The following is a 27650-nucleotide window of genomic DNA, read 5'->3' on the forward strand; positions in this document are numbered from 1 at the left end:
AGGACGTCAGCAATCTGTGCTGCTGGAGGGGATTTACATTCCTCAAAGGATCTCCAGGATTTGTGCATGAGGAGCACGGCGGGTCCAGGGCGCAGCCAGCGGGAGGGCAAAGCACAGCCGAGCTCAGCCAAGGCCTCGTGGCAGTGGTGACAAGTGACAGGACAAGGGGAAATGGCCTCAAGTTGCACCAGGGCAAGTTTAGGTTGGATATTAGGAAGAACTTCTTTACAGAAAGGGGAGTTATGTACTGGAATAGGCTGAACAGGGAGGTGGTGGAATCGCCATCCCTGGGTATTTTTAAGAGCCGTTGGGATGTGGTGCTCAGGGATATGATTTAGTGGAGGGTTGTTAGAGTTCTGGTTATAGGGTACTATGGTTATAGGGTACTATGGTTATAGGGTGCTATGGTTATAGGGTGCTATGGTTATAGGGTACTGTGGTTATAAGGTACTACGGTTACAGGGTGCTATGGTTATAGGGTACTATGTTTATAGGGTTCTGGTTGGGCTGCAGTTGGACTTGGTGATCTTCAAGGTCTTTTCCAACCTGGGTCATTCTATGATTCCATGATTCTATGGGTCTCTATGGGTCACTATGGGTCACTATGGATCTCTATGGGGTCACTATGGATCTCTATGGGTCACTATGGGTCTCTATGGGTCTCTATGGCTCACTATGAGTCTGTATGGGTCACTATGGGACGCTGTGGGTCACTATGGATCTCTATGTATACCAATTTGTCTCTATGGGTCGCTATGTGTCGCTATGTTCCCTCACTGAGGGATATGATTTAGTGTAGGGTTGTTAGAGTTAGGGTACTATGGTTATAGGGTACTATGGTTATAAGGTTCTGGTTGGGCTGCAGTTGGACCTGATGATCTTCAAGGTCTTTTCCAACCTGAGTCATTCTATGATTCTATGATTCAATGGAGAGCTTTCCCTGCCCACAGAAAGCTGACTGCATAGAGCAGCGCCCTGGGCAGACCCACAGATCCCCACACCCATCCCTGCCCCCTTTCTAGTGGCTCATCCCAAGGGGAAGAGCAGGGACCACGCAGGGATTGCCCCATTGCAGACGGAGCAGCCCAGAGCCCTGCTGAGCCAAAGGCTGCGTCTGCATCCTGCTGTTAAATGGCCTCCAATCAATTTCCCTCCCACAGATTTGCCTAATGGCTTTTAAAATCATTTTCTGCTTTGGCTGCCACCGACACCCGACGGCGATGGATTCCACGGTGCTGTCTCAAAGAAACGCTATCAGGGATGACTGCCCTGCTGTGCTGCAAAGCTGCTTATCAGGCATCCCAAGCACTGATCCCATGCAGCCATAGGCTCCCACTTCTGTGTGGTGCCATCATTCTGCATGTCCCCATTCAGCTGCTTCCCCAGCTCTCAGCTCTGTATTGCACCCAGTCTCTGTTGCCCCTTCGTGTGCCCTGAGAGCTCCCTGTGGTTTCAGAGCTGCTTGAGCCCACACTTGGTGGCAGCTCCGAGCGCTGCCAGCTCTGCTCGTCCCCCTTGGATGCATTGTGAGCGCTGCACAGCGCTGCCAGATGCACCACGACGCTACATCAAGGTGATGCTTGCTCCCCTCCAAACCTATTGGCCAAACGTTTCGCTCCAGCAATTGGTCGCCATTTATTTCTGCTACGGATTTGTTACGTGATCTGATCTTTCGCCACCTTGTTTTGAGGCCCCTCCAACTTCCCTGGCACGAAGCCTCCATCTGCGACCTCTGTGCAGTCAGAGTCACACTTTGCTGATATCCTACAGCCATCTCTCTTCAGGGACCCCACTGAGACCCCTCAGCTCTTCAGAGCTTCCAGGTACACAAATGAGACCCCTCAGCGCTTCGCAGCCTCCAGGCACCCCACTGAGACCCCTCAGCTCTTCAAAGCCTCCAGGCACCCCACTGAGACCCCTCAGCTCTTCACAACCTCCAGGGACCCCACTGAGACCCCTCAACTCTTCAGAGCTTCCAGGTACACAAATGAGACCCCTCAGCCCTTCACAGTCTCCAGGCACCCCACTGAGACCCCTCAGCTCTTCACAGCCTCCAGGGACCCCACTGAGACCCCTCAGCTCTTCTCAGCCTCCAGGGACCCCACTGAGACCCCTCAGCACTTCTCAGCCTCCAAAGACCCCACTGAGACCCCTCAGCTCTTCACAGCCTCCAAAGACCCCACTGAGACCCCTCAGCTCTTCAAAGCCTCCACGGACCCCACTGAGACCCCTCAGCTCTTCAAAGCCTCCAGGGACCCCACTGAGACCCCTCAGCTCTTCAGAGCTTCCAGGTACAAATGAGACCCCTCAGCTCTTCACAGCCTCCAGGGACCCCACTGAGAACCCTCAGCTCTTCAAAGTCTCCAGGGACCCCACTGAGACCCCTCAGCGCTTCACAGCCTCCAAAGACCCCACTGAGACCCCTCAGCTCTTCACAGCCTCCATTCAGGTTCCTCCCACATTTTTGAGCGCCTCTTTCTCTCTTCTGCCCATTCTTGGCCTGTGCTGGGGCTGAGGGCATCTCCTGAAGTCCCACTAAGGCTGGGACTGGAGGACGGTGGCAGCAGGAAGGCAGCTCCCATGACCAGGTTGGATGGAGCTCTGGGCAGCCCAGACTGGTATTAAACATGGGGGTTGGCAGCCCTGACTGAGGAAGGGACGTTGGGCCTTGGTGACCCTTGGGGTCCCTTCCAACCTGGGTCATTCTGTGTGATCCACAGGTAGAGGCATTCACTGGAGCATCTCAGGGATACAAGAGGATGGGCACTATAGGAAAAGCCCTCTCTATCCTCAGCCCTTCTATTCTTCTATTCCCTGTTTCTATTCCCTGTCCTTATTGTCAGCCCGACTTTTCCACTCTGATAGGAATCAGTGACTTCCTTACCCACATGGTTGGGCTGATAGGTGCAGGATGGGTGGAGATGGAGTAATTTTTATTATTTTTTTTTTGGGGGGGGGGGGCATAACTGGGATGGTGTTATAGGGAGAACTTCTTTACAGAAAGGGGAGTTATGTACTGGAATAGGCTGAACAGGGAGGTGGTGGAATCGCCATCCCTGGGTATTTTTAAGAGCCGTTGGGATGTGGTGCTCAGGGATATGATTTAGTGTAGGGTTGTTAGAGTTAGGGTACAATGGTTATAGGGTACTATGGTTATAGGGTACTATGGTTATAGGGTTCTGGCTAGGCTGCGGTTGGACTTGATGATCTTCAAGGTCTTTTCCAATGGGTAATTCTATGATTCTATGGGTCTCTATGGGTCACTGTGGATCTCTATGGGGTCACTATGGGTCTCTATGTGTTGCTATTTGTCTCTATGGGTAACTATGGGATGCTATGGGTCACTATGGGTCTCTATGGGGTCACTATGGGTCTCTGTGTGTCGCTATTTGTCTCTATGTGTCGCTATGTTTCACTCTGTTCCCTCACTGAGGGATATGACTTAGTGTAGGGTTGTTAGAGTTAGGGTTCTGGTTATAGGGTACTATGGTTATAGGGTACTACGGTTATAGGGTACTATGGTTATAGGGTACCATGGTTATAGGGTACTATGGTTATAGGGTACTATGGCTATAGGGTACTACGGTTATAGGGTACTATGGTTATAGGGTACTATGGCTATAGGGTACTGTGGTTATAGGGTACTATGGTTATAGGGTACTATGGCTATAGGGTACTATAATTATAGGGTTCTGGTTGGGCTGCTGTTGGACCTGATGATCCTCAAGGTCTTTTCCAACCTGGGTCATTCAATGATTCTATGATTCTATACAGCCAGGATGTGATGGCACCGGCTGCCATGGGGCTCCATATGGCACCGTGTCCCCACAGGCTCTATATGGCACCATGTCCCCATGGGCTCTATGTAGCACAGTGTCCCCACGGGCTCTATATGGCACCATGTCCCCATGGGCTCTATGTAGCAGTGTCCCCATGGGCTCTATATGGCACCATGTCCCCATGGGCTCTATATGGCACCATGTCCCCACGGGCTCTATATGGCACCATGTCCCCATGGGCTCTATATGGCACAGTGTCCCCACGGGCTCTATATGGCACCATGTCCCCACAGGCTCTATATGGCACCATGTCCCCATGGGCTCTATGTAGCAGTGTCCCCATGGGCTCTATATGGCACAGTGTCCCCATGGGCTCTATATGGCACCATGTCCCCATGGGCTCTATATGGCACCATGTCCCCATGGGCTCTATGTAGCAGTGTCCCCACGGGCTCTATATGGCACCATGTCCCCGTGGTGCTCAGCACTCCCTGCACCCTCAGGGCGGCTCCTGGCTGAGCTGTGCCCCAGGCACTGGGTGTCACCTGGAGATGCCACCGACGGCCACAACCCCTCGGGATCAACCGCAGAACAGGGCTGGGCTCCCATAGCAGCAACCAGGGGTGGAGCGAGCAGGGTGGGACGAATAATGAACGTGCTGAAAGGAACCAGAACGGCCAGAAAGAAAAGAAAAACAGCCAACGAGCCAGGAACTGACAGAGGAATGAGCGCAGCTGGGAAGTTCCTTGTTCAACGCAGCTGAGTGGTTCCTGCTGCAGGGAGTGAGGCCCTGCGGGGGGTGAAGCTCTGAGTCAGCTCTGCCCCCCCAGCACAGCCCCGATGGGCACAGAAGGTCCTGGGCTCCAGTTTAGGCCTGGAGTTGGCACAAAGACCCCCATTGGGAGGGGATGGGGTGGAGAGCGGCAGAGGTGGGGGCTGGGAGGGGGCTGGTGTCATGCACTGGGCATGAAGGCTCGGCCACGGAGCTCTACGAGCGGCCCTGTTGGTTTTGTGTTGTTATTTTCTCCTTTAAATGTGGGAATTATGGGGTGGAGACCCCGTTTCTGGAGGTGCCCGAGCCCGTGGATGGGGCCCTGAGCAGCCTGAGCCGGTGGGGAGCAGCCAACCCAGGGCAGGGGCTGGAGCTCATTAATCTGCGGGGTCCCTTCCGACCCACCCGTCCCGTGTTTTCCGTGGTTCTGTGGGTCCCGGTGCCGCAGCCCGGCGGTGGGATGGAGGTCAGGCATCCTCCAAGGGCACAACGAACCGTCTGGCTCTGTCAGACCGACAGCTCCCACCTTTAGTATCACAGCCGGGTCTCTAAAGTGCAGAGAGATGGGTTTGATTTCAGCTTGAATACCGGGGAAAAGCTCTTGTCCCAAACTGTGGCCGTGGGGCGGCACAGCTGCCCAGGGACGGGGGGGGGAAATCATCCCCATTTCTGGGGCAGTTCCAGAACCGGGGTGATGCGGCACCCGGTCAGTGGGCATCGGGGGAGGGGAGAGGGGCGCAGTTGGACGAAGGGATGTTGAAGGTCCGCTCCAACCTTAACGATCCCGTGGCTCTGAGCCCCGGGGCGGGCGCTGTGCGGGACGGCCCCTCCTCTCCCCGCGGGGCGGGCCGGGGGCGGACCGTGTGCGTTCGCACGTCGGAGCCGGGGGGTGGAGGGGGGAACTGAGCACGATCCGTCCACCCCGGAGCGGTGCGGGGATGGCGGTGCCGGAGCCCGACGCGCGTTTGGCGCATGAGAAGGAGGAGGAGAGCGAGGAGGAGAGCGAGATCCTGGAGGAGAGTCCGTGCGGGAGGTGGCAGAAGCGCCGCGAGCAGGTGGGGGCCGGGAGCAGCCCCAGGGTGCGGGCGGTGATGCGGGAGCCGCCGGAGGGCGGTGCGGGAGCGGAGCGGCGGGGGGCGGGGGAGGGAGAGCGGAGCTCGTTTCGGAGCGTGGCTCGGCTCGGAGCGTGGCTCGGCTCGGAGCGGTGCTAGGCTCGGAGCGTGGCTCGGCTCGGAGCGGTGCTAGGCTCGGAGCGTGGCTCGGCTCGGAGCGGTGCTAGGCTCGGCTCGGGGCTCGGCTCGGAGCGGGGCTCGGCTCGGAGCGGGGCTCGGCTCGGGGCTCGGTTCGGCTCGGGGCTCGGTTCGGCTCGGGGCTCGGTTCGGAGCGGGGCTCGGCTCGGCTCGGGGCTCGGTGTGCCCGGTGCGGTGAGCGCCGTGCGGGTGTCTCCGCTTCGGGCCGTCCCGGTGCGCTGCGCTCCGGTTCCCGGCGCGGTGGCTGCGCTGTATCCGCGGGTGAATCGCGGATCGGCGCCGCTGTGGCCGCTGCCCCCGGGGCGGTGGATCCGGTTCGTCGTCTCCGGAGCAGCGATTTGGGCCGCCGCGGCCACAACGTCCCGTCCGGAGCCCCGCAGAGCGATCGCGCGGTGCCCACCCGCGTCCCGCGGAGCTCCGGGTCGCTCTGCCGGCCCCTCTCCCCCTCGTATCCGTACGACGTGCCCTGGAAGCGGAGCCCGAATCCCCCCCTGCCCCCATCGGGGCGTCCGGGAGCGGCGCCTGAGCCGGGGTAAATCCTCGCCCCGGGCGGGGGTGGGACAGCGGTGGTAGAAAAGGGCCCAACCCACAGTAATGCGCCCTGTATGTCCTGCTAACAGCCCCGGGCGCTCTGCCCTGCCTTTGGGCATCCCTTGTTCCCAGTCACACATCAGAGAGCCATTAAGGTTGGACGAGATCCCCACATCGACCCTTCAAACTATCACCGGCCCTTTAAACCATCACCCGCTGTGCCCATCAGCCGTGTCTCTAAACAGAGTCAGAGCCTCATTAAGGCTGGAGAAGACTTCCAGGATCCCCACTCGTGCCCACCCCACAGTGTCCCCACTGGCCGTGTCCCCATGTGTCACATCTCTCTGCTTTTTGAACCCAGAGATGGGGCCTCCATCACTTCCCTGTACCAACCCGGTCTGTGCTTTGCTGTGGGTCACCTTCATGTGGTGGTACCACCATCACCTGCCCCCCAACTTCTCTGTGGCACCTCCGTGTCCGTGGGTCTCAGTTCCATCTCTGCCCCCCCCTCCCCTGCTGCACATCAGGGGCTTTGCCAGGGCCTGATGCAATGTCCAGCATCCCACCTCTGCACCCCCAGCTCTTCCCCTGTGCTCCCAGACCAGCAGATCCTGCCCAGCATCCCACCCCTGCTCCCCCAGCTCTTCCCTTGTGCTCATAGACCAGCAGATCCTGCCCAGCATCCCACCCCTGCACCCCCAGCTCTTCCTCTGTGCTCCCAGACCAGCAGATCCTGCCCAGCATCCCACCCCTGCTCCCCCAGCTCTTCCCTTGTGCTCATAGACCAGCAGATCCTGCCCAGCATCCCACCTCTGCACCCCCAGCTCCTCCTCTGTGCTCCCAGACCAGCAGATCCTGCTCACAGCTCCTTTGGGATGGGCTCTGGAGGTGCCACCACCTGCAGGCTGCACTCAATGGGTGCTGAGCTCCAGTGCTGTGTTATAACATCCCTCATCCCCAGGGCTCATGGTGTGGGGTGGCTGCAGGTCCCGGGTCTCTGTGGGACGGCCTGAAGGGTGGGGAGGAAAACAAAGAGGTTTGGGGGCTGACAACACCACGATGATCCTGCAATGAGTGCTATGGGAACCCAATGACTGGTGCTGCGTGAACCCCATAATGCTCCTGCAATGAGAGCTGAGGACACACAATGACTTGTGCTGTGGTAACTCCCTGATGCTCCTGCAATGGAGCTGTGGGCACCAATTGACTCGTGCTGCGTGAACCCCCCGATGCTCCTGCAATAGAGCTATGGGCACCCAATGACTTGTGCTGTGGTAACTCCCTGATGCTCCTGCAATGAGAGCTGTGGGCAACCAATGACTTGTGCTGCATGAAACCCCATAATGATCCTGAAATAGAGATATGGGTACCCAATGACTGCTGCTGCGTGAACCCCATAATACTCCTGCAATGAGAGCTGTGGGCACCAAAGGACTGGTGCTGTTGTTGTTGGCACTGTTGTTGTTGGCACTGTTGTTGTTGGCACTGTTGTTGTTGGCACTGTTGTTGGTGTCACTGTTGTTGTTGGCACTGTTGTTGGTGTCACTGTTGTTGTTGGTGTCACTGTTGTTGGTGTCACTGTTGTTGGTTTCACTGTTGTTGGTGTCACTGTTGGTGGTGTCACTGTTGTTGGTGTCACTGTTGTTGTTGGCACTGTTGTTGTTGGCACTGTTGGTGGTGTCACTGTTGTTGGTGTCACTGTTGTTGTTGGCACTGTTGGTGGTGTCACTGTTGTTGTTGGCACTGTTGTTGTTGGCACTGTTGTTGGTGTCACTGTTGTTGGTGTCACTGTTGTTGGCACTGTTGTTGGTGTCACTGTTGGTGGTGTCACTGTTGGTGGTGTCACTGTTGTTGGTGTCACTGTTGGTGGTGTCACTGTTGGTTGTGGCACTGTTGTTGGTGGCACTGTTGTTGTTGGTGTCACTGTTGTTGGTGTCACTGTTGTTGTTGGCACTGTTGTTGGTGACACTGTTGTTGGTGTCACTGTTGTTGGTGTCACTGTTGGTGGTGTCACTGTTGTTGTTGGCACTGTTGTTGGTGTCACTGTTGTTGGTGTCACTGTTGTTGGCACTGTTGTTGGTGTCACTGTTGTTGGTGTCACTGTTGGTGGTGTCACTGTTGGTGGTGTCACTGTTGGTGGTGTCACTGTTGGTGGTGTCACTGTTGGTTGTGGCACTGTTGTTGGTGGCACTGTTGTTGTTGGTGTCACTGTTGTTGGTGTCACTGTTGTTGTTGGCACTGTTGTTGGTGACACTGTTGTTGGTGTCACTGTTGTTGGTGTCACTGTTGGTGGTGTCACTGTTGTTGTTGGCACTGTTGTTGGTGTCACTGTTGTTGGTGTCACTGTTGTTGGCACTGTTGTTGGTGTCACTGTTGTTGGTGTCACTGTTGGTGGTGTCACTGTTGGTGGTGTCACTGTTGTTGGTGTCACTGTTGGTGGTGTCACTGTTGGTTGTGGCACTGTTGTTGGTGGCACTGTTGTTGTTGGTGTCACTGTTGTTGGTGTCACTGTTGTTGTTGGCACTGTTGTTGGTGACACTGTTGTTGGTGTCACTGTTGTTGGTGTCACTGTTGGTGGTGTCACTGTTGTTGTTGGCACTGTTGTTGGTGTCACTGTTGTTGGTGTCACTGTTGTTGGCACTGTTGTTGGTGTCACTGTTGTTGGTGTCACTGTTGGTGGTGTCACTGTTGGTGGTGTCACTGTTGGTGGTGTCACTGTTGTTGTTGGCACTGTTGTTGTTGGCACTGTTGGTGGTGTCACTGTTGTTGGTGTCACTGTTGTTGGTGTCACTGTTGTTGGTGTCACTGTTGTTGGTGTCACTGTTGTTGTTGGTTTCACTGTTGTTGTTGGCACTGTTGTTGTTGGCACTGTTGTTGTTGTTGGCACTGTTGGTGGTGGCACTGTTGTTGTTGGTTTCACTGTTGTTGTTGGCACTGTTGGTGGTGGCACTGTTGGTGGTGTCACTGTTGGTGGCACTGTTGTTGTTGGCACTGTTGTTGTTGGCACTGTTGTTGGTGGCACTGTTGTTGGTGTCACTGTTGTTGGTGTCACTGTTGTTGTTGGCACTGTTGATGGTGTCACTGTTGTTGGTGTCACTGTTGTTGTTGGTGTCACTGTTGTTGTTGGTGTCACTGTTGTTGTTGGCACTGTTGTTGTTGGCACTGTTGTTGGTGTCACTGTTGTTGGTGTCACTGTTGTTGTTGGTGTCACTGTTGTTGGTGTCACTGTTGGTGGTGACACTGTTGTTGGTGTCACTGTTGATGGTGTCACTGTTGATGGTGTCACTGTTGATGGTGGCACTGTTGGTGGTGGCACTGTTGATGGTGGCACTGTTGTTAGTGGCACTGTTGTTGGTGGCACGATTGTTGGTGGCACTGCTGTTGGTTTCACTGTTGGTGGTGGCACTGTTGGTGGTGGCACTGTTGTCATCAACAAGACGTGGCAGCAATGCTAGCAAGTGTAGTTGAATTTGTTTGCAGGACATTGTTGCATATTGCAGTGTGCTCCAGTCGTGCACCATGAAGAAAACCCGCTGATGTTTGTGGCTGCTGTTTCCTCGTGCACACACGCAGCCCTTCTGTTTTGCAAACGCTTTGATGTTCACAAGCTCTGTCACCACAGGGATTCCCTCTTGTTGCTTTTCATTATTTATGCTCTTGCATTTGCTTTTGCAGAACAGACATGACTTTGCAAGGGCCCTGTGTTGCTGTGCTGGGTGCATGGTGCGGTGTACTGGGTACTGCTGTTGTGTCCTGGTTGTGCTGTGCTGGGTGCAGGGTGCCGTGCTGGGTGCAGGGTGCCGTGCTGGATGCAGGGTGCCGTGCTGGATGCAGGGTGCCGTGCTGGATGCAGGGTGCCGTGCTGGACGCAGGGTGCCGTGCTGGATGCAGGGTGCCGTGCTGGACGCAGGGTGCCGTGCTGGACGCAGGGTGCCGTGCTGGATGCAGGGTGCTGTGCTGGACGCAGGGTGCCGTGCTGGACGCAGGGTGCCGTGCTGGATGCAGGGTGCCGTGCTGGGTGCAGGGTGCCGTGCTGGATGCAGGGTGCCGTGCTGGGTGCAGGGTGCCGTGCTGGACGCAGGGTGCCGTGCTGGGTGCAGGGTGCCGTGCTGGACGCAGGGTGCCGTGCTGGACGCAGGGTGCCGTGCTGGGTGCAGGGTGCCGTGCTGGGTGCAAGGTGCCGTGCTGGATGCAGGGTGCCGTGCTGGGTGCAGGGTGCCGTGCTGGATGCAAGGTGCCGTGCTGGATGCAGGGTGCCGTGCTGGGTGCAGGGTGCCGTGCTGGGTGCAGGGTGCCGTGCTGGATGCAGGGTGCCGTGCTGGATGCAGGGTGCCGTGCTGGACGCAGGGTGCCGTGCTGGACGCAGGGTGCCGTGCTGGATGCAGGGTGCCGTGCTGGATGCAGGGTGCCGTGCTGGGTGCAGGGTGCCGTGCTGGATGCAGGGTGCCGTGCTGGATGCAGGGTGCCGTGCTGGACGCAGGGTGCCGTGCTGGACGCAGGGTGCCGTGCTGGACGCAGGGTGCCGTGCTGGACGCAGGGTGCCGTGCTGGACGCAGGGTGCCGTGCTGGGTGCAGGGTGCCGTGCTGGACGCAGGGTGCCGTGCTGGACGCAGGGTGCCGTGCTGGGTGCAGGGTGCCGTGCTGGACGCAGGGTGCCGTGCTGGGTGCAGGGTGCCGTGCTGGGTGCAGGGTGCCGTGCTGGGTGCAGGGTGCCGTGCTGGGTGCACGGTGCTGTGCTGGTTGCATGGTGCTGTGCTGGTGCTGTGCTGGTGCTGTGCTGGATGCATACTCTGCTGGTGATATGCTGGGTGCATGGTGCTGGATGCATGGTGCTGTACCATGCTGTTCTGGATGCATGGTGCTGTGTTGGATGCATGATGCTTTGCTGTTGCGAGCGCCCATGCAAGGCTCTGCTGCTGTGCCACTGAGTCTGAGTGCAGGAGGTGTGCTGTGATTGGGTACCGCAGGGCTGCACGCGGGGCTGCACCTTTGTTTCCCGTTGAGGGGTTGCAGCCGTTCTGCACCACCCCATCATGCAGCGCTGCGCCGCTCTCCCGCTGTGCATGCAGCTCTTTGGATGCACCGCTCTCCAGCTGTGTATGCAGCTCCGTGGATGCTCCGCTCTCCAGCTGTGCATGCAGCTCTTTGGATGCACTGTTCTCCAGCTGTGCATGCAGCTCTTTGGATGCACTGTTCTCCAGCTGTGCTTGCAGCTCTTTGGATGCACCGCTCTCCAGCTGTGCATGCAGCTCTTTGGATGCACCGCTCTCCAGCTGTGCATGCAGCTCTTTGGATGCACCGCTCTCCAGCTGTGCATGCAGCTCCGTGGATGCGCCGCTCTCCAGCTGTGCATGCAGCTCTTTGGATGCACCGCTCTCCAGCTGTGCATGCAGCTCCGTGGATGCTCCGCTCTCCAGCTGTGCATGCAGCTCTTTGGATGCACCGTTCTCCAGCTGTGCATGCAGCTCTTTGGATGCCCTGTTCTCCAGCTGTGCATGCAGCTCTTTGGATGCACTGTTCTCCAGCTGTGCATGCAGCTCTTTGGATGCACCGCTCTCCAGCTGTGCATGCAGCTCCGTGGATGCACCGCTCTCCAGCTGTGCATGCAGCTCCGTGGATGCGCCGCTCTCCAGCTGTGCATGCAGCTCTTTGGATGCACCGCTCTCCAGCTGTGCATGCAGCTCCGTGGATGCTCTGCTCTCCAGCTGTGCATGCAGCTCTTTGGATGCACTGTTCTCCAGCTGTGCATGCAGCTCTTTGGATGCACTGTTCTCCAGCTGTGCATGCAGCTCTTTGGATGCACCGCTCTCCAGCTGTGCATGCAGCTCTTTGGATGCACCGCTCTCCAGCTGTGCATGCAGCTCCGTGGATGCTCCGCTCTCCAGCTGTGCATGCAGCTCTTTGGATGCACTGTTCTCCAGCTGTGCATGCAGCTCTTTGGATGCACCGCTCTCCAGCTGTGCATGCAGCTCCGTGGATGCTCCGCTCTCCAGCTGTGCATGCAGCTCTTTGGATGCACTGTTCTCCAGCTGTGCATGCAGCTCTTTGGATGCACCGCTCTCCAGCTGTGCATGCAGCTCCGTGGATGCACCGCTCTCCAGCTGTGCATGCAGCTCTTTGGATGCACCGCTCTCCAGCTGTGCATGCAGCTCTTTGGATGCACCGCTCTCCAGCTGTGCATGCAGCTCTGTGGATGCGCCGCTCTCCAGCTGTGCATGCAGCTCCGTGGATGCACCGCTCTCCAGCTGTGCATGCAGCTCCGTGGATGCACCGCTCTCCAGCTGCGCATGCAGCTCTTTGGATGCACCGCTCTCCTGCTGTGCATGCAGCTCTGTGGATGCACCGCTCTCCTGCTGTGCTTGCAGCTCCGTGGATGCGCCGCTCTCCAGCTGTGCATGCAGCTCCATGGATGCGCCGCTCTCCAGCTGTGCATGCAGCTCCGTGGATGCACTGCTCTCCAGCTGTGCATGCAGCTCTTTGGATGCGCCGCTCTCCAGCTGTGCGTGCAGCTCCGTGGATGCACCGCTCTCCAGCTGTGCATGCAGCTCTTTGGATGCGCCGCTCTCCAGCTGTGCATGCAGCAGAGTGAATGCGCCACGTGCCAGGGAGAAAACAACCTCACGGCTTCCTCTGCGCTCTCCTGTTGTGTTTCTTGTGGTGCATTTGAAGTTATGGATGAGCAAATAGAAGCATTTAAAGCGTTCTGCAGCAGACCTGGACAAGCAGCCGTGACTTCTTCCATGGCTTCGTGTCAGCGCTGTTGCGGACGTTTGCACTTAGGCAGGGTTTGTTTTTGGCATCGCTTTGGTGACAGCGTTGCCTTTTTCCAGCCGTCCTGAGCATTGGGAGCATTGAGAGCACCAAGCAATGGGGAACAGCGGGGGCTGCAAAGCGCCACTTTGCTTCTGCTTGAAGCTTTGCCATCCTTTGGCAAACTCATGCCATGTTGCTGGAAGCAAATGGTTACGGATCCGCACGCGCTGCATTTTCATACCTGTGTGCATCAGGAAGGGGCTGCTGCCCATGGGCTGTTTGCTGCCACTGTTCTGCCCCACATCTCCTTTGGTAAAGCCTTTAATGCAATCAGGAAAGGGTTAACAACTGCATGGGCTCTGAACTCTGAGCTTCGGTTCACCTCTAAGCCCAACATGAGGGAAAGGGAGGAAAAAGAAGCAGCGGTCAAAGGAAGAGAAGGGCAAAAGCAGACTAAAGGGGGGATGGATGGGGGGAGGAATCTGCTGGGTGGGGAGGATGGGAAACATGCGGCTTCTGCATGCACGGAAGGGCTGCGGCTTCTGCATGCATGGAGGGGCTGTGGCTTCTGCATACACGGAGGGGCTGCAGCTTCCCCCTGCTGGGGTGCTCCAGGAGGCCGCAGTGAGGACAGGCAGCGCTGCGATGTGTTTTGCTGGGAAGCCTCCAGGTGTTGAATTTTTGCCATTGGAGCTATTTCTGCCAGCCCCGCTGGGAGGGAGGGCTCAGGGCTGCCGGGCTCTGCTTTGCTTTTACCCAGCCGAGGAGCCTGGAGGACTTTGCTCCTCAACACGCCGCCTGTTTGTTCTTCCCTCGGCTTTGGGGGCGTTTGTTCGCCGTGTGTTGACCGTGGGGGTTGTGGCAGCCCACCGAGCAGGCGGCTCTGTGGCTCTGCAGAGCTGAGCTCGGTGCTCAGGAGGAGTTTTGGTGTTGTGGGCATCGCAGGGCTTGGCGGAGGGCGTTTGTTTGCAGGCAGGCGCAGCTCACCGCAGGGTGACCTTTGCTGGGAGGAGGCAGCGTAGCCTCTCCTTGGCACCGTGAAGCAGAGGCTGGGAGCTGCTCTCACTGTCCCCCTCTGTCCCCCTCTTACTCCCTGTCCCCCTCTTAGTCCATGTGGGTGATGCACGGAGGCGGTTCTGCATTTGTTTCATCTCTGCTTTCTGTGCAGCGTTCCCCACCCCCAGGATCCCTCCATCCTCCTGGCTGCAACAATCCCACTCCTTGTTCTGGGCGCTGCTGTTGGCTGCCCAGCGTGGGTGTGTGGCTGCAGAACGTCTCCATCCCGCAGCACACACTGCCTGATTCCCACCCATTTCCCCCCCAGATCGGTGTCAGTTTGCAGCCTGTGGCTGCGTGCTGCGCTCCTTGCTCCCATCTGCTCCAGCTCTCACCGTGTCCCATATGCACACAGTCGGAGCTCTGTGCTCCTCAGCCCACATGCCAAGGAGGGCTGCTAAAATTACTCTCCGTGTTCTGTCCCTTCCTGTTTTGACCCGGCTGGTTTCTGCCCTTCCGCTTGTTTTGTGCCTGCAGGTATTTCTGTGTGCTGCGCTCAGATGCGTGGGAGCCTCTCAGGCTGTGCACCCCGTGTACCCCTCACCTCCTTCCTTGTTTTGCTCCAATGTAACCATGGGACACACACAGTCCCGGTGGTGTTGGCATTGTGCTGCTGGGACAAAGGAGCTGCCCACAGCCGTGTTATAAAGCAGGGCAAACACCGCTGCTTTGCCCTTCTATTCCTTGTGTTGGCACCGGGCGGTAAGGATGTGAGAGGCGGTGCTGGAGCGTTGCCCAGTGTGGTCATACGGGATCAGATGTGAGGTCGTGTTGCTTTGAGGGAAGGAGCATTGTGCAGGTTCAGCTATGGTGTGTGCTGCACACTCACAGCATGAGGGCAAACACCCCCCTGCTACTTTATGGGGCTCTGTGATCTGTAAGGACCCTTCCAACCTGACCCAAACATTCCATGGCTCTTATCTATAAGGACCCTGCCAGCACAACCAGCCCATGGCTCTGTGATCTGTAAGGACCCTGCCAACCCAACCATTCCATGGCTCTGTGATCTGTAAGGACCCTGCCAACCCAACCAGCCCATGGCTCTGTGATCTGTAAGGACCCTGCCAACACAGCCAACCCATGGCTCTGAGATCTACAAGGACCCTGCCAACCCAACCATTCCATGGCTCTGTGATCTGTAAGGACCCTGCCAACCCAACCATTCCATGGCTCTGTGATCTGTAAGGACCCTGCCAACCCAACCAGCCCATGGCTCTGTGATCTGTAAGGACCCTGCCAACCCAACCAGCCCATGGCTCTGTGATCTGTAAGGACCCTGCCAACACAGCCAGCCCATGGCTCTGTGATCTGTAAGGACCCTGCCAACCCAACCATTCCATGGCTCTGTGATCTGTAAGGACCCTGCCAACCCAACCATTCCATGGCTCTGTGATCTGTAAGGACCCTGCCAACCCAACCAGCCCATGGCTCTGTGATCTGTAAGGACCCTGCCAACACAGCCAGCCCATGGCTCTGTGATCTGTAAGGACCCTGCCAACCCAACCAGCCCATGGCTCTGTGATCTGTAAGGACCCTGCCAACCCAACCATTCCATGGCTCTGTGATCTGTAAGGACCCTGCCAACCCAACCATTCCATGGCTCTGTGATCTGTAAGGACCCTGCCAACCCAACCAGCCCATGGCTCTGTGATCTGTAAGGACCCTGCCAACACAGCCAACCCATGGCTCTGAGATCTACAAGGACCCTGCCGTGCCAAGCCAACCCAACCATTCCATGGCTCTGTGATGATTCTATGATTCCTTTGCCCTTCAGGAGCAATTCCTCTGCCCTGGAGGTACCAACCAGGCATTGCCTTCAGCCCGCAGCGCTGCACCTGGCTCTTATCTGAGCAGTGGAAAAATCGACTTCTGTGCCCGCTCAGCAATGGGACAGAGGTCAGGGATCCCAGGGTTTGCTGTAGCAGCTGCAGGGCAAGAAGGAAGGGCAGGTTTCAGTGTGGAGAGAAAGGCACCCGGCCCCCATTGCTCCTGTGGTGGTCGGGCTGATGGTTGGACCAGCTGATCTGCGAGGTCTTTCCCAACCTTAATGATTCTGTGATGCTGTGGGTGGGCTCAATGTGGGTGTGTTGAAGTCGGACTTGGTGACCTGGAAGTCTGCTCCAACACTAATATGAACTATTAGAGTTTATAATTAGAGTAATATAATTAGAGTAATATGAACTATTAGGATTCTCCTGCTTGTGGTTCTGCCACCTCTGTCCTCTTTGAGGTCCTCCTCTGCAGGACAGCTGTTGATGACCCAACATTTCCTTCCATCACTGCACAGTGTTGAGCTGCAGCATAGAACCATAGAATCATAGAATCACACCAAGGCTGGAAAAGACCTAAAGGATCATCCATTAAAACCATTCGGGCTCAGAGATCAGCAGCATAGAACCATAGAATCACAGAATCACACCAAGGTAGGAAAAGACCTAAAGGATCATCCATTCCAACCATTTGGGCTCAGAGATCAGCAGCATAGAACCATAGGATCATAGAATCACCAAGGCTGGAAAAGATCTAAAAGGTCATCCATTCCAACCATTTGGGCTCAGAGATCAGCAGCATAGAACCATAGAACCACGGAACCATAGAATCACACCAAGGTTGGAAAAGACCTAAAGGATCATCCATTAAAACCATTCGGGCTCAGAGATCAGCAGCATAGAACCATAGAATCATAGAATCACACCAAGGTAGGAAAAGACCTAAAGGATCATCCATTCCAACCATTTGGGCTCAGAGATCAGCAACATAGAACCATAGAATCATAGAATCACACCAAGGCTGGAAAAGACCTAAAGGATCATCCATTCCAACCATTTGGGCTCAGAGATCAGCAACATAGAACCATAGAATCATAGAATCACACCAAGGCTGGAAAAGACCTAAAGGATCATCCATTCCAACCATTTGGGCTCAGAGATCAGCAACATAGAACCATAGGATCATAGAATCACACCAAGGTAGGAAAAGACCTAAAGGATCATCCATTCCAACCATTTGGGCTCGGAGATCAGCAGCATAGAACCATAGAATCATAGAATCACCAAGGCTGGAAAAGACCTAAAGGATCATCCATTCCAACCATTTGGGCTCAGGGATCAGCAGCATAGAACCATAGAATCATAGAATCACCAAGGTTGGAAAAGACCTAAAGGATCATCCATTCCAACCATTTGGGCTCAGAGATCAGCAGCATAGAACCATAAAATCATAGAATCACACCAAGGCTGGAAAAGACCTAAAGGATCATCCATTCCAACCATTTGGGCTCAGAGATCAGCAGCATAGAACCATAGAATCATAGAATCACCAAGGTTGGAAAAGACCTAAAGGATCATCCATTCCAACCATTTGGGCTCAGGGATCAGCAGCATAGAACCATAGAACCATAGAATCACACCAAGGCTGGAAAAGACCTAAAGGATCATCCATTCCAACCATTTGGGCTCGGAGATCAGCAGCATAGAACCATAGAATCATAGAATCACACCAAGGTAGGAAAAGACCTAAAGGATCATCCATTCCAACCATTTGGGCTCAGGGATCAGCAGCATAGAACCATAGAACCATAGAATCACACCAAGGTTGGAAAAGACCTAAAGGATCATCCATTCCAACCATTTGGGCTCAGAGATCAGCAGCATAGAACCATAGAATCATAGAATCACCAAGGTTGGAAAAGACCTAAAGGATCATCCATTCCAACCATTTGGGCTCAGAGATCAGCAGCATAGAACCATAGAATCACAGAATCACCAAGGTTGGAAAAGACCTAAAGGATCATCCATTCCAACCATTTGGGCTCAGAGATCAGCAGCATAGAACCATAGAATCATAGAATCACCAAGGCTGGAAAAGACCTAAAGGATCATCCATTCCAACCATTTGGGCTCAGGGATCAGCAGCATAGAACCATAGAACCATAGAATCACACCAAGGCTGGAAAAGACCTAAAGGATCATCCATTCCAACCATTTGGGCTCGGAGATCAGCAGATCTCACGGTGTCTGTGCATGGCTCCCTTCCATCGCGGCTCTGCTAAGCCCTGCGGCTGGCAGCGCATTCAGCCTCTGCCCACCCCGCTCTCAGCTGAGCGCTTGTTTTTGTAAGGGCAGGATCAAATGCTTCAGTAGGATCAAAATATTTTCCATCTCATGTGTTCCCTTCACCTGCTCGTTGTGTAACACGATCGTGCAGAGAAAACTGGTTTATCTGGCGGCTCAGATCCCTCGTCCTCCCTCTGCTCCGCCGCCGTGGGCTCGGGCTGTTGTTCTGCTGCAGACGGCAGTGGGTGGATTTGGGCAAAGCCAAACCCCATTGGCTTTGTCACCTGCCGCCAGGTGAGGTCCCACAGCAGCTTCTCTCCCTGGGGCAGAGGGGGCTCAGCAGAGACCACAGCGCTGCCTCCCACCCCCTGAAATGAGGTTGGAGTGAGGTGGGGGTAACCTCTGCTCCTGGGGGATAGCGATAGGATGAGAGCTGATGGCCTCACCTTGCACGAGGGGGGTCAGGTTGGACCTTAATTTTAGGAATAGGAACAACTCATTCCTGGAAGGAGCAGTGCTGCAGTGGCGCAGCTGCACGGGGAAGTGGGACAGCCGCCAACCCTGGGGTCGTTTCAGGACCTTGGGGATGTGGCAATGGGGGAGGTGGGCAGTGGGCACCATGGGGTGGGCTGGGTTGGACATGGGGGTCTTGGAGCTCTTGTCCAGCTGTGCTCCTTCATGCAGTCAGTGCTGTCTGTCAGCCACAGCCCTCAGTGAGCCGAGATGGTCAGCCCAGCTATTAATGTGGCTTCAGCCGTCTGAGCTCCTTTTCCTTTTCACACAGCAGGAAGAATCATTTCTGTGCTGCAGCATTTCAAGGCACATCTCTGCATCCCTGCATGCGCTGCTCAGAGCGCAGGCTCAGCACTGAGGTCCCCATGCAGCTCTGTGCCATCCATGACTCCAGCAGAGTCTCAGAAGACCCACGTGCAGCTCCTGCTCTCACCCAGTCTAACAAGATCCCAGAGCAGAGCAGCGGGTTGGGGTTTGCTCTGCTCCCCTGGGCACAGCATTCCCCGTTCAGCCCCAGGAAATCCCAGTGTTGTCATAAGGAACCATGTGTCCGCTGTGAGCATCACCATCTCTGTGCCTTCTGCTTCTCTGTGGCTTCTGCTCCATGCCGTGGGGTTCAGCAGATGCTCCATACTGTGGGGCTGGGACCCATGGCACACTGGATGCCCAATAGCCACCAAACAACCGAGGCACGAGCACTTTGAGCTTTGTCCTGTGCCTGCCTTGCAGCCCCCTGCCCAGGGAGCCCAGGGTGCTGACGTGACCCTGTGCTGCTTGCTGAGGCTTTGCCCTGCTCAGTTGCCTTGGAGACAAAGCAGCAAACCTGTGCCAGATTTTGGAAGTGCTTTGGGTAAAGCTCTTTTGCAGGCAGGACGTGGCCTCCCCCCGGGGTTGGAGCTGAGCTGAGGGCACACAAGGGGGGCAGATCTGGATAGGAAAGGGGTCTTGGGGTGCTGTTGAGAGCCAGCTGATTGTGTGTCCAGCTGAGCAAGAAGGGTTGTATTGGAACCAGGGAGTCTCAGTGCTGGTGAGACTGTGTGGGCAGAGAGTTGCAATATGGGTGGAGAAGTGAGCAGGCAACAGAGGGGGAGCAGGGGAAGAAGCTGGGGATGCTCTGTCTGCAACAGAGGGGGCTCAGGGCAGACCCCATCTGCAGGGCTGTGAATGGAGGCTGCAGTGAAGAGAATCATAGAATCATAGAATGACCCAGGTTGGAAAAGACCTTGAAGATCATCAGGTCCAACCGCAGCCCAACCAGAACCCTATAACCATAGTACCCTATAACCATAGTACCCTATAACCATAGTACCCTATAACCATGGTACCCTATAACCATAGTACCCTATAACCGTAGTACCCTATAACCATAGTACCCTATAACCATAGTACCCTGTAACCATAGTACCCTATAGCCATAGTACCCTATAACCATAGCACCCTATAACCATAGCACCCTATAACCGTAGTACCCTATAACCATAGTACCCTATAACCGTAGTACCCTATAACCATAGTACCCTATAGCCATAGTACCCTATAGCCATAGTACCCTATAACCATAGTACCCTATAACCATAGTACCCTATAGCCATAGTGCCCTATAACCATAGTACCCTATAACCAGAACCCTAACTCTAACAACCCTACACTAAGTCATATCCCTCAGTGAGGGAACAGAGCGAAACATAGCAACACATAGAGACAAATAGCGACACATAGAGACCCATAGTGACCCCATAGAGATCCATGGTGACCCATAACATCCCATAGAGACCCATAGTGACCCATAGCGTCCCATAGAGACCCATAGAGACAAATAGCGACACATAGAGACCCATAGTGCCCCATAGAGATCCATAGTGACCCATAACGTCCCATAGAGACCCATAGTGACCCATAGAGACTTATAGAATCATAGAATCATAGAATGACCCAGGTTGGAAAAGACCTTGAAGATCATCAGGTCCAACCACAGCCCAACCAGAACCCTATAACCATAGTACCCTATAACCATAGTACCCTATAACCATAGCACCCTATAGCCATAGTACCCTATAACCATAGTACCCTATGAGCCGGGGGGCCCGCAGCCCACTGCAGGGGGTGGCTGAGGGTCCCTTCCAGCCCAACCAGCCCATGGTTCTGTGACCTTTAAGGACCTTTCCAACACAGCCCGTGATCTTTAAAGTCCCTTCCAACCAACCCATCCTATGGCCCAATGATTCCATGAGGGAGGGGATGCTGAAGGCAGCCCCTGTGCACCATGCATCAGTGTCCATGGAGCTGCTCTTCTGCCCACCTCCATAAACACCGATGGAAAATCACCTCGTGGCCCTGTGAAAAACCCCAGAGTGACACCAGCGAGCGGCCACTGCGTGCTGGACGGCTGCAGGACGCATATGGAGCAGCAGCCCCATGCATGGAGCTCCCAGCTGCATCAATGCATCAATGCTGTCTGTGATTGCAGGGGTGAGTGAGGGCAAAAGGAGCAGCCACGGTCAGCGCTGTGATCACACACAATCACAGAATGACCCAGGTTGGAAGGGACCTCAAGGATCATGGAGCTCCAACCCCCGGCCTGGCAGGGCCACCAAACTCCCATCAGGTTGCCCAGGAGACCCCATAGACCCCCATAGGCCCCATAGATCCCCATAGAGACCCCATAGATCCCCATAGAGACCCCGTAGATCTCCATAGAGACCCCATAGATCCCCATAGATCCCCATAGAGACCCCATAGATCCCCATAGAGACCCCATAGGCCCCATAGATCCCCATGGAGACCCCAAAGACCCCATAGAGATCCCATAGACCCCATAGATCCCCATAGATCCCCATAGAGACCCCATAGATCCCCATAGAGACCCCATAGGCCCCATAGATCCCCATAGGGACCCCAAAGACCCCATAGAGACCCCATAGACCCCATAGATCCCCATAGAGACCCCATAGATCCCCATAGAGACCCCATAGATCAGGTTGCCCATGGCCCCGTCCAACCTGGCCTTGAACACCTCCAAGGACGGGACATCCACAACCTCCCTGTGCAGCCCGTTCCAGCACCTCACCACTCTCCTAGTAAAGAACTTCCCCTAAAACATCCAACCTAAATCTTCCCTCTTTCAACTTAAATCCATTCCCCTTGTCCTGCTGTTATCGGCCCTTTCAAAGAGTTGACTCCCCTCCTGGGTGTAGGTTCCCTTCAGGTACTGAAAGGCTGCACTGAGGTCACCCCGCAGCCTTCTCTTCTCCAAGGGTGATCTCACCCTGTGCTTCCCATCAGCTCTGTGTGCTGAGGCAAAGCTCCTCCTGCTTTGCCAGGACTGGGAAATTCTGTGCTCAGGTTCCTTCCAGAAAGGCCCTGGCAGGAGCTGAGGCCGCGTGGGGAGACCACGGGGACGGGTAAGTGGAGGTTTGCAATAGATCAGATTGCATCTTACAATAAATCGCTCCTTTTGCGCTTCTCACGTTACGGAGCCTGAAACAGCAGACAGAAAAAGGGTTGTTAGAGTTAGGGTTCTGGTTATAGGGTACTATGGTTATAGGGTACTGTGGTTATAGGGTACTGTGGTTATAGGGTAATGTGGTTACAGGGTACTGTGGTTATAGGGTTCTTGTTTTGACTGCGGTTGGACTTGATGATCTTCAAGGCCTTTTCCAACCTGGGTCATTCTATGATTCTATGGGTCTCCATGGGTCACTATGGGTCTCTATGGGTCTCTATGGGACGCTATGGGTCACTATGGATCTCTGTGGGGTCATTATGGGTCCATATGTGTTGCTGTTTGTCTCTATGGGTCTCTATGGGACGCTATGGGTCACTATGGGTCACAGTGGTCACTATGGATCTCTATGGGGTCACTATGGATCTCTATGGGGTCACTATGGATCTCTATGGGGTCACTATGACTCTCTATGTGTCGCTATGTTTCGCTCTGTTCCCTCACGGAGGGATATGGTTTAGTGTAGGGTTGTTAGAGTTAGGGTTCTGGTTATAGGGTACTATGGTTATAGGGTACTATGGTTATAGGGTGCTATGGTTATAGGGTGCTATGGTTATAGGGTTCTGGTTGGGCTGTGGTTGGACTTGATGATCTTCAAGGTCTTTTCCAACATGGGTAATTCTATGATTCTATGGGTCTCTATGGGACGTTATGGGTCACTGTGGATCTCTATGGGGTCACTATGGGTCTCTGTGTGTTGCTGTTTGTCTCTGTGGGTCTCTATGGCATGCTGTGGGTCTCTATGGGACGTTATGGGTAACTATGGATCTCTATAGGGTCACTATGAGTCTCTATGTTTTGCTGTGTTCCCTCACTGAGGGATATGATTTAGTGTAGGGTTGTTAGAGTTAGGGTTCTGGTTATAGGGTGCTATGGTTATAGGGTACTATGGTTATAGGGTACTATGGTTATAGGGTACTATGGCTATAGGGTACTATGATTATAGGGTTCTGGTTGGGCTGTGGTTGGACCTGATGATCTTCAAGGTCTTTTCCAACCTGGGTCATTCAATGATTCTATGATTAAAGCTGTCCCCTTGTCCTGCCCCCACTGGAGCAGCTGACCGCGTGGAGCCCTGGCAGGCTGAGCCCGTTCACATCCAACCCAAATCTCTCCTGTTTCACCTTAAATCCATCCCCTTGTCCTGCCCTCATTGGAGCAGCTGACCGCGTGGAGCCCTGGCAGGCTGAGCCCAGTCCAGCTGGCTGCACTGCTGAGCTCTGTGCGAGGCACGCGGAGCCCGTGATTGAAGGGGAACTGGTAATAGAAGCTCTTTGTGCTCTGGCAGCAGGAACTGGGCCACGAGTGCCCATCTGTTCGCTGCCAACGAGCCGGGGGTGCTGCACACCCCCCCAGCGCCGTGCCCACAAACTGCCCCGTGCCACAGCGTCCGAGCTCCGAGCAGAACAATCCCGCATTCATCTGCATGCCAGCAGCTCTGCACGGCGCCGGAAGATGCAGGGGGGTCCCATCCGCCATGAGGGGGATGTATAGTTACTGTTGTGTGGGGTACACACAGTGCAAGGGGTGCTGCTGCTGGAGGGTAGAACCCCCCCTCATGGAATCATAGGTGCTTTGAGTTGGAAAGGACCTGCAATGCCATCTGGTCCAACTGCCCTGCACTGAACATTTCCTTTCCTTTCCTTTCCTTTCCTTTCCTTTCCTTTCCTTTCCTTTCCTTTCCTTTCCTTTCCTTTCCTTTCCTTTCCTTTCCTTTCCTTTCCTTTCCTTTCCTTTCCTTTCCTTTCCTTCCCTTCCCTTCCCTTCCCTTCCCTTCCCTTCCCTTCCCTTCCCTTCCCTTCCCTTCCCTTCCCTTCCCTTCCCTTCCCTTCCCTTCCCTTCCCTTCCCTTCCCTTCCCTTCCCTTCCCTTCCCTTCCCTTCCCTTCCCTTCCCTTCCCTTCCCTTCCCTTCCCTTCCCTTCCCTTCCCTTCCCTTCCCTTCCCTTCCCTTCCCTTCCCTTCCCTTCCCTTCCCTTCCCTTCCCTTCCCTTCCCTTCCCTTCCCTTCCCTTCCCTTCCCTTCCCTTCCCTTCCCTTCCCTTCCCTTCCCTCCCCTCCCCTCCCCTCCCCTCCCCTCCCCTCCCCTCCCCTCCCCTCCCCTCCCCTCCCCTCCCCTCCCCTCCCCTCCCCTCTCTCCCTGCCTTCCTCCCTTCCCTCCTTCCTTCCCTCCCTCCCTCCTCCCTTCCTACCTTCCTTCCTTCCTTCCTCACAGTCACCCTGAGATCATAGAATCCTAGAATGACCTGAGTTGAACGGGACCCCATTGCTCATTCAGTTCCAGCCCCCTGCTGTGTGCAGGGCTGCCAGCCAGCAGCCCATGCTGCCTAGAGCCACATCCAGCCTGGCCTTGAATGCCTCCCTATGGGATGGGGCATCCACAGCCTCCTTGACATTTACAAGGCTGGTGTTAGGCCTTCGGTTGGTCTGGACCTTCCAGTCTGCCCTGTCCATTGTCTGTCCATTGTCCCAGTGCTGCTCCCCATGGTAAGGCCCATAGACCCATAGACCCAATGCTGCTCCCCATGGTAGGGCCCATAGACCCATAGACCCAATGCTGCTCCCCATGGTAGGGCCCATAGACCCATAGACCCAATGCTGCTCCCCATGGTAGGGCCCATAGAACCCAATGCTGCTCCCCATGGTAGGGCTCATAGACCCATAGACCCAATGCTGCTCCCCATGGTAGGGCCCACAGACGCAATGCTGCTCCCCATGGTAGGGCTCATAGACCCATAGACCCAATGCTGCTCCCCATGGTAGGGCCCATAGACCCATAGACCCAATGCTGCTCCCCATGGTAGGGCTCATAGACCCATAGACCCAATGCTGCTCCCCATGGTAGGGCCCATAGACCCATAGAACCCAATGCTGCTCCCCATGGTAGGCCCCATAGACCCATAGACCCAATGCTGCTCCCCATGGTAGGGCCCATAGACCCATAGACCCAATGCTGCTCCCCATGGTAGGGCCCATAGAACCCATAGACCCAATGCTGCTCCCCATGGTAGGGCCCATAGACCCAATGCTGCTCCCCACGGTAGGGCCCATAGAACCCATAGACCCAATGCTGCTCCCCATGGTAGGGCCCATAGACCCAATGCTGCTCCCCATGGTAGGGCCCATAGAACCCATAGACCCAATGCTGCTCCCCATGGTAGGCCCCATAGACCCATAGAACCCAATGCTGCTCCCCATGGTAGGCCCCATAGATCCAATGCTGCTCCCCATGGTAGGGCCCATAGACCCATAGACCCAATGCTACTCCCCATGGTAGGGCCCATAGACCCAATGCTGCTCCCCATGGTAGGGCCCATAGACCCAATGCTGCTCCCCATGGTAGGGCTCATAGACCCATAGAACCCAATGCTGCTCCCCACGGTAGGGCCCATAGAACCCATAGACCCAATGCTGCTCCCCATGGTAGGGCCCATAGAACCCAATGCTGCTCCCCATGGTAGGCCCCATAGACCCATAGACCCAATGCTGCTCCCCATGGTAGGGCCCATAGAACCCAATGCTACTCCCCATGGTAGGGCCCATAGACCCATCAGCTCAGAGCATGGGATGTTCCCTGACATCTGCTGGGATGTGGGGTCCACATGAGGTGTGTATTGGGGCTGGGTGGCTCTCACAGTGACATCCTGCTGTGCTGGGAGCTGCTCCCAGTGTCTGGCTTTGTTTTGTGCCCTCGTGCCCTGGGGACCTGAGCCCCCAGGAATGGGAATCCTGAGGGCTGGGCAGGGCAGGCAGTGGGTTGGGGGCTCCCCATATTCCAGCCTGAGCCTCCTTTGGGTGGGGATCCTGGGACAGGAGATGCATCCACATCCATGTAATGAGACCTGGGGAATCCTGAGGGCTGGGCAGGGCAGGCAGTGGGCTGGGGGCTCCCCATATTCCAGCCTGAGCCTCCTTTGGGTGGGGATCCTGGGACAGGAGATGCATCCACATCCATGTAATGAGACCTGGGGAATCCTGAGGGCAGACAGTGGGTTGGGGGTTCCCCATATTCCAACCTGAGCCTCCTTTGGGTGGGGATCCTGGGACAGGAGATGCATCCACATCCATGTAGTGAGACCTGGGGAATCCTGAGGGCTGGGCAGGGCAGGCAGTGGGTTGGGGGCTCCCCATATTCCAGCCTGAGCCTCCTTTGGGTGGGGATCCTGGAACAGGAATTGCATCCACATCCATGTAGTTCTACACGTGAGCCTGACCATGGGGTTGGAGCTGTGGGCAGGGCACATTCATGGGGTGCATCACAACTTCTTTTGCCTTGCAGGTGAACCAGGGGAACATGCCAGGCATCCAAAGCACCTTCCTCGCCATGGACACGGAGGAAGGCGTCGAGGTGGTGTGGAATGAGCTGCTTTTCACTGATAAGAAGGCCTTCAAAGCACACGAGGTAATCACCCCCGATCTGGAGCTGCTCCCCACCTTCCCGTGCTCTCTGTGGTGTCCTGCCGTGTCCTTCCATCTCATCTGTCCTCTCTCTGCACCCAGGAGAAGATCAAGACCATGTTTGAGCAGCTGGTGCTGGTGGATCACCCCAACATCGTGAAGCTCCATAAATACTGGCTGGATGTGAAGGACTCGAAGGCACGGGTAGGGGCATGTGGGGGGGCTGCACTCCAGGCTGGAAGGGACAACAGTGGGATCCCGGGGTCTCTCTGCTCACCCTGCTCCCAGGGCTCCCCTTCTTCAGGTTGGAAATTAGCACAAATTTCTTCTCTGAAAACGACCATGCGTTGGCATGGGAAGTGAAGGAGTCGCCATCCCGCGGTGTTCCAGAGCCATGGAGCTTTGGTGCTTCAGGGCAGGGAGGGGATGGGCTGGCAGCCAGTTGATGATGTTGGAGGTTCTTTTCCAACCTGAAGGACCCTGTGATTCCCCAGGACACGACTCTGTGATTCCCCAGGACACGTAGCGGGATGTTCACCCTCAGCATCACACAGTGCAGTGTGTGAGCCGGGCAGGAAACTGACACCTCTGTCCCCCCCCCCCCAGGTCATTTTCATCACAGAATACGTCTCTTCGGGGAGCCTGAAACAGTTCCTGAAGAAAACCAAGAAAAACCACAAGGCCATGAATGCCAGGGTAGGTCCCATAGGAGCACAGCCACGTGAGGGTTGTGCCTGCTGGGATGGGCTCTCAGCTCTCTTACAAAGCAGAGCAAATGGGTGCAGCTCCCAGGTAGCAGTGATGGGGTGAGGGCTGGTGTCCTCCCATTGCTCCGAGGGATGCTCAGTTTGGATGTTAGGAGTACCGTGAGCTTTTGCCCCCTCTGTGGTGTGTCTGCCCACATTGCCCCTGTATTTCAGTGCCCCGCAGAGCTCTGTCTGACACTGAGGATGGCAGCACTGAGCTTCTCAGCTTTGGTGGTGCTCACCGAGCAAGGGCTGGAAAGGAGACTGTTGTGACTGGGACAGTGTGTGGCTCATCATGG

The 27650-nt window shown here is 55.6% G+C and overlaps 1 protein-coding gene across 10 annotated transcripts in view; it reads left to right on the plus strand.

Annotated features, from left to right (window-relative positions):
• The first annotated feature begins 5429 nt into the window (after positions 1-5429).
• Positions 5430-27650, plus strand: part of LOC107310655 (nuclear receptor-binding protein 2) — a 58337-nt gene continuing 36116 nt past the window's right edge. For 3 of the 10 annotated variants that reach the window (XR_014941335.1, XM_085533961.1, XM_085533965.1), the window contains exons 1-4: positions 5430-5606; positions 26487-26609; positions 26708-26809; positions 27212-27301. Coding sequence is in view for 8 of the 10 variants with exons in the window: in XM_085533961.1 (XP_085390087.1) it covers positions 5490-5606; positions 26487-26609; positions 26708-26809; positions 27212-27301 (432 nt within the window). In the remaining 2 variants the exon portion in view is untranslated. Of the gene's footprint in view, positions 5607-18874; positions 19265-20841; positions 21179-26486; positions 26610-26707; positions 26810-27211; positions 27302-27650 lie in introns of those variants that run through there. The other 7 variants (XM_085533962.1, XM_085533959.1, XM_085533964.1 and 4 more) reach the window with 7 other exon arrangements.

The sequence above is a fragment of the Coturnix japonica genome, unplaced genomic scaffold, assembly GCF_054131305.1.
Source record: "Coturnix japonica strain WE unplaced genomic scaffold, WE-NBRP24 Scf072, whole genome shotgun sequence".
Classification (NCBI taxonomy): domain Eukaryota; kingdom Metazoa; phylum Chordata; class Aves; order Galliformes; family Phasianidae; genus Coturnix; species Coturnix japonica.